We start from the raw sequence: 12,558 nt of genomic DNA, 5'->3' as shown, positions 1-12,558 counted from the left end.
TAAATTAATAATTATTTTTGCTTAGCTTTAGACAACTAAATTAAGATATTTAGATGAAACTTTATGCTATTTTCTTTTCAGGGACAGTATCATTAAATTTAGGCAGATTCAAATCAAGCTTTTCAACAGAAGAGGAGGAAGCTTTGGTAAAATTGATCAAGATCATAGATGATATATTTTATAGAGTATCAAGAAAACAATTAATGGCAATAGTGTATCAATATGTTGAACATAACAATATTTTATACCATAATTTTAAACATGAAAAAAATGATAGGAGAAAAATGGATCAGAGACTTTTCTGTGAAATATAGATTAACTTTACAACGTCCAAAGAAGTTTTCAAGAAGTGTCCTTAAGTTCAACAAGGTTCGGTTTAACAAGTTCATACAGTCACTAACTGCAGTTTGCTGAGTGCCGCTGGCTACTACGTTCCATCTACTTTAATTTTTCTTCAAAAAAAGTATAAGCCAGAATTTTGTAAGAGAGCGCTACAGAATACTTTAGATGTAGCATCTAATTGTGGATCTATGAATTCAGAACTATCCGTATCCTGATTAAAACACTTTACAAAATATATGACATCATTTCAAGATAGGCCGGTATTCATATTAGACAATCATATATCACACTGCGGTTTGCCAGCAATTGATTATTGTCAAGCGAATGGCATCATTTTGTTATCTTCATCTCCATATGCTAGCCACAAATTACAATCACTTAAAATAGCTTGTTTTAGATCACTAAAAAAGTTTATGGTAGAAGAATGTAATCGATTGATATTACAGCACCCCGATCAGCCGATAACAATTTATCAAATAGGAGAGATTTTTCGCACAGCTTATCACAAGACTGTTTCTATTGACAAAGCAGTTAACGCCTTTAGAGATACAGGAATTTTCCCCCAGAATCCCTCTGTTTTTCGAGAAGAAAACTTCACACCAGTCTCATTTATGAAGAATTAGTCAAGCATTCTGAAGATAATGGGTTGGTAAGTTTAGAGACGCGATAGATGTAGTAAGCTTTAAGCTGCAAGAAATATAGTAATCACAGTCGATTATTCTCTTCATCTAGTTGTAATTAGCCAATATCTTACGGCTTAAAACTTACTATAGTATAGTGGTTGTACTCAATGCATCTTTTTATTTATTGAGCTTTTTCTGAATTCTAATTCTTTTTGTTTGAGATCATAAATTCATAAAAAAAATAATAATTCTTGTCGTTTAACTAACATCAATTGTCATTGGAAACGTGTGTGAAAAATGAGTCGGTGAATTCTTGTGCACAATCATTAATTTGTCGTTTTTTTTTGTAATAAATTAATTTGTTTATACACACACACACACATAGACAACGGACCATCGAAGGTTCGAGAACAATTCAATCACGCGCGCGAGCGCAGCGCTCCGACGAACACGCGCGACCATCAATCTCACGCGCGGATTTTCTGAATTTATTGTTGTAGACAAGAAATAAAGTAAATCTTTTGTTAAACTACAAAGGATGTATAGTAGTTCTTCTAACTTTTGTGCGTTATACCAGCCGTGTGCTCTCGCTTCATTCGTTCACGGGGTGCACTCGTACACACTTTTAATATTTTAAATTTTATAGAAAAAAATATTGACGTTTAAAGAAATAAAGTTTATCTTAAAGAGGAAAAAGTTAATACATTATAAATTATAAAAGTAATTAGATTAAGGCCATAAAAGATACCTAAGGCCGGCCGTTTTTAATAATATCTCATCGGTGATTCTAATTATATTAGGCTTGAAAAGTTTCTTTCAAATTTTGCGCTCTGCGTTGTCGTGGTAATCAACAAGTACAAATGGTCCAAGCGATTTGTGTTACAGTCCCTAAAACTAAGAGGCTGTGCGCAGTAGAAATATTAGAAATAGAAATAAGTATTAAGAAATGTATGAAAAGTGCGTATAAAAATAAGATATTCAACAAAAGTATAATTTTATTTATATTTTGATATTTTTACATCATTTTATATATAACTTTATATATAAAATATATACAAATATTCTTTACAAACAAAGACACAATTTTCATTTTTGCACGAAATGATTGAATCTGACAAAAATAGTGTCGTGAAGCGAGATATTAAACATTGAAGTTGATCTGTGTCAGATTAGAATGCTTAAACCTATTCTACAATGTGCTTTTTGTTTCCTATTTCTTGCTTTTTACTATTTTTTACATCTCGTCTTTTTGCTTCTTGTTTTTGTTTTATGTCGCCCGAGATAAAAGTTAACGAACTTCGAAAGAAACAAAAAATACATAGTAAGAAATGTAATGATCGATAATACGGTTACAAAGGAGAAAAAGTAAAAGGTAAACAAAGAGCACATTGTAGAATAGGTTTTAGGATATGTTATTGGTTGCGTTCAGCGGACTCTTCTTTTTCTTTACTTATTGGCTCTCGCCTCCAAAGAAAATGATAGGAGGATGATACGGCCAGATCACGTCCAAATTTAAGGCTTGCTCTGTTAATCAGAGCTCTGGTGTGTAAGTTCGATATTATATCCCAGAGCTCTGATTGGACGGCTCGTTATTCCCTGTTGTCTGTACTTATTCTCTGTGCCTATTGTGTTTAAGCCTTTAGAGACCGAGCGGTTGTGTTGTAAACGGGCACAAAGAATATATTATAGTATAGTGCGCTAGAAGTGGAGGACGCTCGCACCGACAATCACGAGTAATGGCTCCGCTAGATTCATGTTCAGATTCCCACTCGAATGTTCTCCGAGTGTCATGTCATCCTTGTTTAATGTTCGGAATGTTTAAATAACATGGATAGTGATACAGAGTAGCACTCGGGTGGAAATCTGAACATAGAATAGAAGGGAGGAGGTAACGATAGGACATTGCGCCTGCGCAACCGTCTCTCGAAAAGGCGTGAAAAGAGATACAGAATCAAAACGGTTTATTATAAGCTTTATTAAAACCACCGACGATACTATTAAAGATCAACATTCTTACGGGAGTTCGTGTCCTTGTGAATATTGAAGTAATTAAAAGTTAATAATATTGTAACTTGACTAATTTTATGATTTATTAATTTAGTAGACGTATTTATGCATTTAGAACTCAATAATACTCGATTTTTCTTTAAAATTGTAATTTCAGTGTTATCATCAAAGTTTAATTATCAACAGAGATAATAACTGCAGAGAAAAAATTGTAATTTTTCTGCAATATATAGAATATTATAACTTTACAAGTATGCATATTTATTTATGGAACATTTATATAATAAAAAATCATGAATTTAATAATGTATGAGCCAAATATTTATATTAATAATAGCGAATTTATATCAATTATTGATGTCAGCATTCTTCAATTATCTTCGGGTTCTTGGGGCCCTTTTTATACCGTCGAAAATTTACCCAGGGTTGATGGTCTTTAATAGTACCTCGTCGGTGCTAAAACTAACAATCCCTCGACAAAAGTATTCCGAAGGTTCGAAATAGCTTGTATAAATTTAGAGTGATAGTCTCCCTCGTCCGGCACGCGATTGATGAACCACCGAAGATAGAGGGCTTTAGAGAAGATATCAGGACACTTGTAAATGATATAATGATTATATTACTATGCAGAGTATTCTGTAGGGGAAATCCACACGCACATGAGGAATCATCAGTTAAATTTTTGCGATAGAAACTAAAATTAAAGCTATAATGATTTACATCGCAACCGATTAAGCACAACAATTGCTTCTCTGGAAATTTTTTTGCGGAAGTACCAAGGTTTGGCGGATTTTAGAAATATTAGGTCAATCAGAAAGTTCCGTTCATCTAGCGGCGAGTAGCTCTAGCTAGAACTATCGATAACTCTAATGTCTAAACCAAGCTTAATTTTTTAGTTTTACCATCTGTCAATAAAATTCAGTATATAAAAGTATACGTTTGCATCAACATTGCTTTTTACTGCATCGAAAATGTCGACATTTGAGCCAAATAAGCGTCATTTGCGCGAAATGTTAATCTTTTGCTTCAAATGGAAGAAAACTGCAGCTGAAGCTCATCGAATGCTTGTAGAAGTTTATGATGATAATGCTCCTTCCGATAAAACATGCAGAGAATGGTTTCGACGCTTTAAAAGTGGTGATTTTGATGTGGAGGACAAAAAGCGTTCTGGACGGCCAAGAGCATTTGAAGACAAAGAATTGCAGGCATTGGTGGATGAAGACCCATGTCAAACGCAAAAACAATTTGCAGAAAGATTAAATTGTGCTCAATCTGTTATTTCCAATCGTTTGAAAACCTTGGGAAAGGTCTACAGGGAAGGAAAATGGGTCCCGTATGAACTGAAGCCAAGAGATATTGAAAGGCGAAAAACCATCTGCGAAGTTCTGCTTGCTAGGCAACAAAGAAAGGGGTTTTTGCACCAAATTGTGACTGGCGATGGAAAGTGGATCTATTTCGATGACTCCAAACGCCGAAAAACCATTTGCGATCCAGATCAACCATCGACATCGACGCCAAAGCGGAATATCCACGGAAAGAAGGCAATGCTCTGTATTTGGTGGGATCAAAAGGGTGTAGTGTACCACGAGCTGTTGAAATCTGGTCAAACAGTCACAGGGGATCTCTACCGAGAACAAATTATCCGTTTGAGTCGAGCATTGCAAGGAAAACGACCAGAATATGAAACAAGACAACATAAAGTGATTTTGCTTCATGACAACGCTCAACCTCACGTCACAAAACTTGTTAAGGAAACGTTAGAAGCACTTCGCTGGGAAGTACTACCCCATGCGGCTTATTCACCAGACTGTGCTCCTTCCGACTATCACTTGTTTCGATCGATGGCACACGCACTTGCAGAGGAACACTTCAATTCTTATGAAGACGTTGAAAAATGGGTCTCTGAATGGATAGCCTCCAAAGATGAGTCATTCTTTCGCCGCGGAATTCGCTTACTGCCTGAAAGATGGGAAAAAGTCATCGCTAACGATGGACAATATTTTGAGGTACTTTTCATTTTGTTTTTTAAATAAAATCTTTTTGCAAAAAAACGGACGGAACTTTCCGATTGACCTACGGTGACTATATTTTCTTAGAGAAAATAAAAGACCTGAAAATTTTACTTTATTTCTAAATATTTCCAAACTAGTTTATGACTGTCAGAAGTCTGCGCATTAATTTCTGAAATTTTCTTGCGCAGTATAGGAGAGATAATTCCCAAGTAAAGCATGAGTTGTTATAAATAACATCGAAATAATTGCAAATTTGATTATTAAAAATCACTTTTCAATTATATTATTCACGACTAATTTTGATGTCACTTTGGTGTAGTGTTGGGCACAATCGATTAATTTATTATCGATTAGTTAATTGAAATAATTAACATATAATTTTTCAAAAAAATATATATATAATCATAATTAATGTAATCAATTAATAAAAACAATTGTCAAATAATTTTATGATTAATGGATTACATTCCAGCTTGACTAAAGTAATTGATTAAAAATGATATATGATCACTAATTTAATCAATTATTGAATCAAATAAAATACAATTGGTTAAAAAAATAATAATTATTGCTTTTCAGTCATTCTTAAAAAATTACATTCGTAATTTTTACGATCTATATTATAAAATAAGTGTTTGTCATATCGAAAAGCTTCAAATCACTGTTGGTCGATAAATCGTTTTATGTTTTTATGGAAACTAGGAAAGAGATTGTACATCAATAAAATATAGTTTTCTCTTAGTAATTTATCGATTAATTTTATTTATAAACTGAAACGTTATAACACTAATAGTAATACTAAAACTAATATATTTTTGGCAATAATATCAAAAGTAATGTTATGCATATATCTGTTCTAATAAGGAAAAACGTTAAATAATTAATTAAGTAGATTTAATCTGTGCTTAATTAAACACAAATGATTAATAAATAACGATTAATTTTTAATTTGCAACAGATAATTTCAATTAATCAATTGAATTAATCACAGTAATGACTTATTTTAATCAATTAAAATTGCAGATTAAAAATTTTTTTATTAACACCTAAGATTTATTTGAAGGCAACTAAAAAATTTTAATCATTTACTATAATCAAGAATTAAACTTTTAATCATTAATCTATTGAATAAATTGATTAAATTTTTCCCAATACTACTTTGGCCTTATTGTGATTTTGTCGGTTGTTTCCGTAAATATTTATACTCATTAATACGACATTTGAGGAGATATGGTCATCACTGTATAAATATCTCATAAAATATGGCATCCTTGATTTACATAAAAGATTTGAAACGAATTTTCTAAACAACCTAATGTATGGAAGATTTCTCTTGCAATCTTATATTGTAATTTGTCATTCTAAAGAAAAATGTTATTTTTCTTTACATGAGCAATCCTATAAATTCGGCCAAAAACTGGGTGATTAATATTAAATTTTTTACCCTAAGGAATTTCTCGATCGATTTTTTTTAAATTTCCGGGCTTTAATATACAGTTTAATATACAGTTATTCACGAAGTTTGTCCCAAAAGAATCCAACCTTTGCGTATATCTTTGTCCTTGTCATCCTCTCTCTTTCTATTGTGGAAAAGATATTCAGTATTTGGGGTGTGGACCTTGAGAAGTACCCCCACCAAGCGACACGACCAAATAGTTGTTCAGTCGGCAACAGTTCGTAGATGTGTGAATGTTAGAAGTCAGAGGTTTTGACAGTCGCATTTCACAATGACTGAGCGGATGGAGCAGAAAATTTACATTAAATCTTGCCAAAAACTTGGCCATACATGTTCAGCGACAATCGACATTATGCGCAAAATCTATGGTAATAACTCTATGAGTGAAACACAAATAAAATGGTGGTTTAACCGGTTCAGAAGTGGCCGTGTCTCAGTGGATAATCATCGTCGAGTCGGTAGACCATCAACGTCGAGAACAGCGGCGAACATAGAACGTGTGCGAACCGCAATCAAGGAAAATCGTTGTTTGACTGTGCGACAATTAGTAGAGAACCTTGGAATTCCAAAAACTAGTCTTTCTCGAATTTTAGTTGAAGATCTTGGAATAACTCGCGTGTATCCAAAAAAATCCATTTCAGAAGGGCTGAAGCAAGAAGGGCAAAATCAAAAGTATTTTCAAAACGAAGTTACCAAAGACGTCTTGGAATCCAACCAAAAAGATTCTGAGGTGCATAAAAGGGTTATTACAAAGATCTCATATGAAATTTGACGTTGAAGAAATAGAACTGAATGCGAAGTGGGAGCTGTTAGCTATCACAAAAAAATGATTTCCAGAACTATTTAGAAGTGGATCGCTGGAAGGTTATTGCTTCGAAGAGAGATTACATTAAAAATGATATTTTCTTATATCACTCCTTAGTAATTCTTTCTCACGATATAGACAGAGGCCTGGGATATTTTTGGAACAGACTTCATACAGTTTTTTTTATTAAAGAAAATTAATTATTTATTAAATTATTATTTCTACTACCTGGTAGAAACCTGGTAGAAATATGTATGTTTTATGTCTAAAACCTCCAAATTTAAATTTGATTAAATAATTAATTCTTGAGATATACTGTCCAACTTTGAAAACGTTTCAAGAAAAAAGCATTTAAAGATGATTTTAATGATTCAGAAAAATTTATTTAATTTATATTTATTTGGTTACACAAAGACCATATAGTGAGCCTTCCATTTGCTCGTACAGCTCTCTTCGCATGTGCCACCTAATAGACATCGGATTTTTATGCAGATATCTTTTGCAGACATGCACAAAATATCTGCAAATTTGCACAAATATGCAAATTTGCACAAATATGCAAATATACACAAATAAATATGCATTTTTAGAATATGCTTTTTTAATTTTTACGTACCATTGAGAGACTTTCTATTTTTATGTTATTTTCCAATCTGCTTCCTAAAAAAGTTGAAATTGCAAGAATCTGATGTCTATTCATAAGATTGCCTCTTTATTTTCGATCTTGTATAATTTTGATTTAAATAAACTTACATAATTTGGATTTTAATTTCTTAGTGCCATACTGCAAGCTGTGAGCCTACAGCAGAATGCTTGGAAACCACCATCCACAGTTCATGGAATGGAGCTTCTTCGTCTCCAAGTAATTGTTCCTTTGCTTTCCTTTCATTTCTTCTCTTCCGTTGATTCAGTTTCTTTTCTTAAACCGTATTCAATCTCAAGGATTTGTTTTGAGATCTTTTGAATAAATAACCAAAAACGACTGAAAACCTAGATGTTAAATTTATTGTTTTAATTATTTGGACTTAAAAATCTATTATAAATAACTGATTAGTGCTGGACAATTTCGCGTCAACTACAAATTATAACTTTATTTTTGCTAATTATCAATTATTATAATAAATTTTAAGTGAAATAATTATTCTAATTTTCTTTTAAATTCTATTTATACTACAAATGTAACATTTATCAACTTTAGTTTTTAGTATGACTAGCTTAAGTTACACTTAAAATATAAAAAAAACTTGGAATATATATTCAACAATATTAATTATTTTGATGTCGTATGTTTTCGATCTTAGTTTTAATCTTCCTTAATTTATTCGTTATTTTTATTCACACATCTTTGAGATAAGGAAAGATAAGTTAATTCTCATGTTTTCTTCCTTATTCTCAGCAACATTAATTATTTTTTATGTCATATAGACCAGACCGAGATAAATTCTTGTGAGGATATTGAAATTAAAACAGATGTGTATGCTGAGACGATGATAGATGACAGCAGAGTACAGGGATTTGAAAGAGAATTGGAAGCAGATAAGATCCTTGGCTCAGCGGATGACAATGGAAAATTAATGTATTTGATACAATGGTACGTAATATGTCCTACTATCGCGATTAATATCATCATATGTCTCGAATTGGTAAGATGTCTCCACAGAATGAGGAAAATCCAAGTTTAGATCCCAGTGATATTTTAAAGAATTCAAGTTAATATGAATAATCCAAAAATGATTGAAGCTGACTGATGAATAAGGATAATTGTTTGCGCAGGAAAGGAACAGATGCAGTTGACATGGTGTCTGCCAGTGAAGCCAATGTCAAGTGTCCTCAGATTGTTATCCGATTTTATGAGGACAGAATAACCTGGAAAAGAGCAAAAAATAAAACCGTAGTAGATGAGTTTTCTTGAAAAAGTCAGGTTCTGCATTTTTTGACCTTTATTGTGATTTACGGGTTAAAGTCTCATTACAAATGCCTTAAAGCATTTCATTGAAAATAGAATTTTACTAACTCTAGCTAATAAAAGAATGTTTTAATGCATTTATAGTATCACGTTAACCATGCTCTGTATAAAAAGTATTTTCGATGTAACTGTTTTATTTTATTTTAAACACATATATGTTTCTTTTTTAATATTATTCATTTAATTCCTTTTAATATATTCGACTTTATAATTTAGCAGTATGTCTAGTCTTTTTTTCTGCATGTTTTGTATTCTTTGCAACATTTTCCGTGTTTCTTCTTTTTCTTATCTGCAATCTGAGACAATGAATTGAAAAAAGTATAATTTTATAAAGTTCTATTTGATTATCCTGAATGTCTACTCGCTTATCGAAATGTTTTGAAAGAAATTATTTTTTAATAAAGAAATGTAACATACGAAATAATTTAAAATTTAAGTAATGTATACATTACTGGCTCTTTGCCCTTCTTTTGCATATATTATTTTATACTTACAGAGCCTTATTATTATTTATTAATTTTAAAATTGAAATTGATAATTGGATAATTTAAATTTTTGCTTTGCATTGAGTAGAAAGGGATGCATAACATATACTCGCAGAATCAAGATTAGTAAGGATAATGTTGTTTTAAAATTAAATTAAGTTAAAATTAATGACTCATAAAATGAATTGGAGAACTTATTTTGTAACTTTTTATTAACTGTAACTGTTCCAGTCACTAAGAGTTGGAGAACAGGCTGAGTTGTATATTAAAAAAGTAAATATTTAATACAACGCTCCTTTTTCTATAATTTTGTATTGTAAATTTATATTTTCATGCGTAAAATATATATATTCTGAAAGGAAAATCGTCGCCCAAGTCACGTTTTTTCTTTCAAATTTTTTTATATTTACGTAAAAAGAATAAAAAGAGTTATAAATTTTGAATCAATAAATATTCTTTATAATTTAAATTATATAAGAAAATAATTTATGTTTTATTATTAATTATAATAAAATCGAAAATATACAAGGATGAGCAAAAGAGAAGAGCATTTGATTGATCATTTTCTAACTTGCCTACATAAAAAAATTTTGAAATAAAAAAAAGGAAATAGAACTTGAACAAAATCAAGCAATAAGATCAAGCCGAATAATGCATTTTTCGTAATAGGGAAAGGTGGTATACTTTTGACTAATTTTGACATTTTTTTCTTGTACAAGTTATATTTTGATGTCTAAAAATTCAAAAATTCTAAAATATTCTTTGAAGTGTTGATACTAACATATATTTTTTGTAGATTTAAATTATTATCTTTTATACATCTTTTTTAACATTAAAAAAAAAATTGAATTTTGATCAAAGATACAACACTTATGTTGTACAGCTTTGACTAGGGTGTGTTATATTTAACCAATGTATAAAAGATGTGTATAAAGAAAAGATATTCAACAAAAGTTTAATTTTATATTAACGAACTTTGAAAGAAACAAAAAATACATGGCAAGAAATGTAATGGTCAGTAAAACGGTTGCAAAGGAGAAAAAAGCAAGAGGTAAAGAGCACATTGTAGAATAGTCTTTAGGATATGTTATTGATTGCGTTCAGCGAACTCTTCTTCTTTTTCTTTATTTATTGGTTCTCGCCTCCAAAGAAAATAATAGGAGAACGATACGGCCAGATCACGTCCAAATTTAAGGCTTAAACACAATAGGCACAGGCAACAGGGAATAATGAGCCATCCAATCAGAGCTCTGATGTGTAAGTTCGATACTATATCTCAGAGCTTTGATTGGACAGCTCGTTATTCCCTGTTGCCTGTGTAACCGACGAGATACTATTAAAGACTGACATTCTTATGTATGTATTAAGTTGGCGTCCTTGTGAATATTGAAGTAATTAAGAGTTAAAGACTAAAAATATTATATTAATTTTATGATTTATTAGTTTAGTGGATTTATGCATTTAAAACTTAATAATACTTGATTTTTCATTAAAATTGTTATTTTAATGCTATCATCAAAGTTTGATTATCAACAGAGATAATAACTGCAGAGAAAAAATTGTAATTTTTCTGCAATATATAAAATATTATAGCTTTACAAGTATGCATATTTATTTATGGAACATTTATATAATAAAAAATCGTGAATTTAATAATGTATGAATAAAATATTTATATTAATAATAGCAAATTTAATATTTCAATTGTCGATAATGTCAACATTCTTCAATTACCTCCGGGCCTTTTTTATACCACTGAAAATTTGCCCACGGTTGACGGTCTTTAATAGTATCTCGTCGGTACCTGCGTCTATTGTGTTTAAGCCTTTAGAGACCAAGTGGTTATGTTGTAAACGGACACAAAGGATATAGTATAGTACGCCAGAGGTGCAGCAGGACGCCCGCACCGACAATCACGAGTAATGGCTCCGCTAAGTTCATGTTCAGGTTTCCACCCGAGTGTTCTCCGGGTGTTATGTCATCCTTGTTTAATGTTCGGTAAATAACGTGATGATATCTGGGTAGCACTCGAAATCTGAATATAGTTTAGGATAGGAGGGGAAAGATAAGGGCAGGAGGTAAAGTCTTTAGGAAATCAGTAATCAATTCGGTCCAGGCTCAGACTAGAGGAAGGTTTGACAGAATGGCATGCAGCGTGCAATTCGTTAATAGAATAAAACGAATCCATCCAGAGAAGATACCCGAGGAAGTATCTAGAATCTCCGGCGAAGAGCAATAAGGGGGGCATAATTTGTCCATTGCTTGCTGGACGATCTCCGTGTGTTCAAGGCACTTATTAAGAGCATTGAAGTTGGAGAGAATAAGACGGCGTTTAAACATACGCCATATTTCCGGAGTAGGTGTTAAGTGGTTCGAAGATTGACAGTATTTCTTCCAGCTACTGCGTTTAGCTTTGCGCAGAATATGCCGATATCGACCTCAGAGCGGTAGCATATGTAATTGCCCCATCCGTGGGAATCTGCTTGAAAATTTTAAGAGTTCTGCTGCGGGCCTTAATAGCCGTAGTGTACTCTGGAAGGCGAGAACCTTTCGAAACTATTAGAAATCAGTTCGAAGAAAGTATCATATTGAGTGAGAGAATCGTTGGGGTCAATAGAGTCGATGGACTGAGAAATAGTGTGGGCATTGTCGTTAAGATACTGTTTAATCTTAGATCATTGAGATGAGGTAAATTTGAGCTTGTAAGAGAAAGTCTTAATAGATTTAACTAAACAATTGACTGAAACCTCGATAGAGTGATGAGTCACTTTCGCAAAGATCAGAAGAAATACGTATGTCGCATAAAGAAGCGATGCTCGGAGAAGTCAGCACTAAATCAATGGTGGGTTTCTGGGGGGAAGG

General features: G+C 32.0%; 1 protein-coding gene across 1 annotated transcript; it reads left to right on the top strand.

Annotated features, from left to right (window-relative positions):
* Window positions 1-6,616: 6,616 nt before the first annotated feature.
* On the top strand, window positions 6,617-9,306 carry LOC108748121 (chromobox protein homolog 1-like). The gene is made up of 4 exons (XM_018486136.1): window positions 6,617-7,170; window positions 8,023-8,107; window positions 8,671-8,836; window positions 9,019-9,306. The coding sequence occupies exons 1-4, from the start codon at window positions 6,712-6,714 to the stop codon at window positions 9,155-9,157; spliced, it is 849 nt and encodes a 282-aa protein (XP_018341638.1). The 5' UTR covers window positions 6,617-6,711; the 3' UTR covers window positions 9,158-9,306.
* The last annotated feature ends 3,252 nt before the right edge of the window (window positions 9,307-12,558 follow it).

Source organism: Trachymyrmex septentrionalis, unplaced genomic scaffold (genome assembly GCF_001594115.1).
Source record: "Trachymyrmex septentrionalis isolate Tsep2-gDNA-1 unplaced genomic scaffold, Tsep1.0 scaffold210, whole genome shotgun sequence".
In the NCBI taxonomy this organism is placed as follows: Eukaryota; Metazoa; Arthropoda; class Insecta; order Hymenoptera; family Formicidae; genus Trachymyrmex; species Trachymyrmex septentrionalis.
The sequence above is the reverse complement of the archived record's forward strand: the minus strand, read 5'-3'. Positions and strand labels throughout refer to the sequence as shown.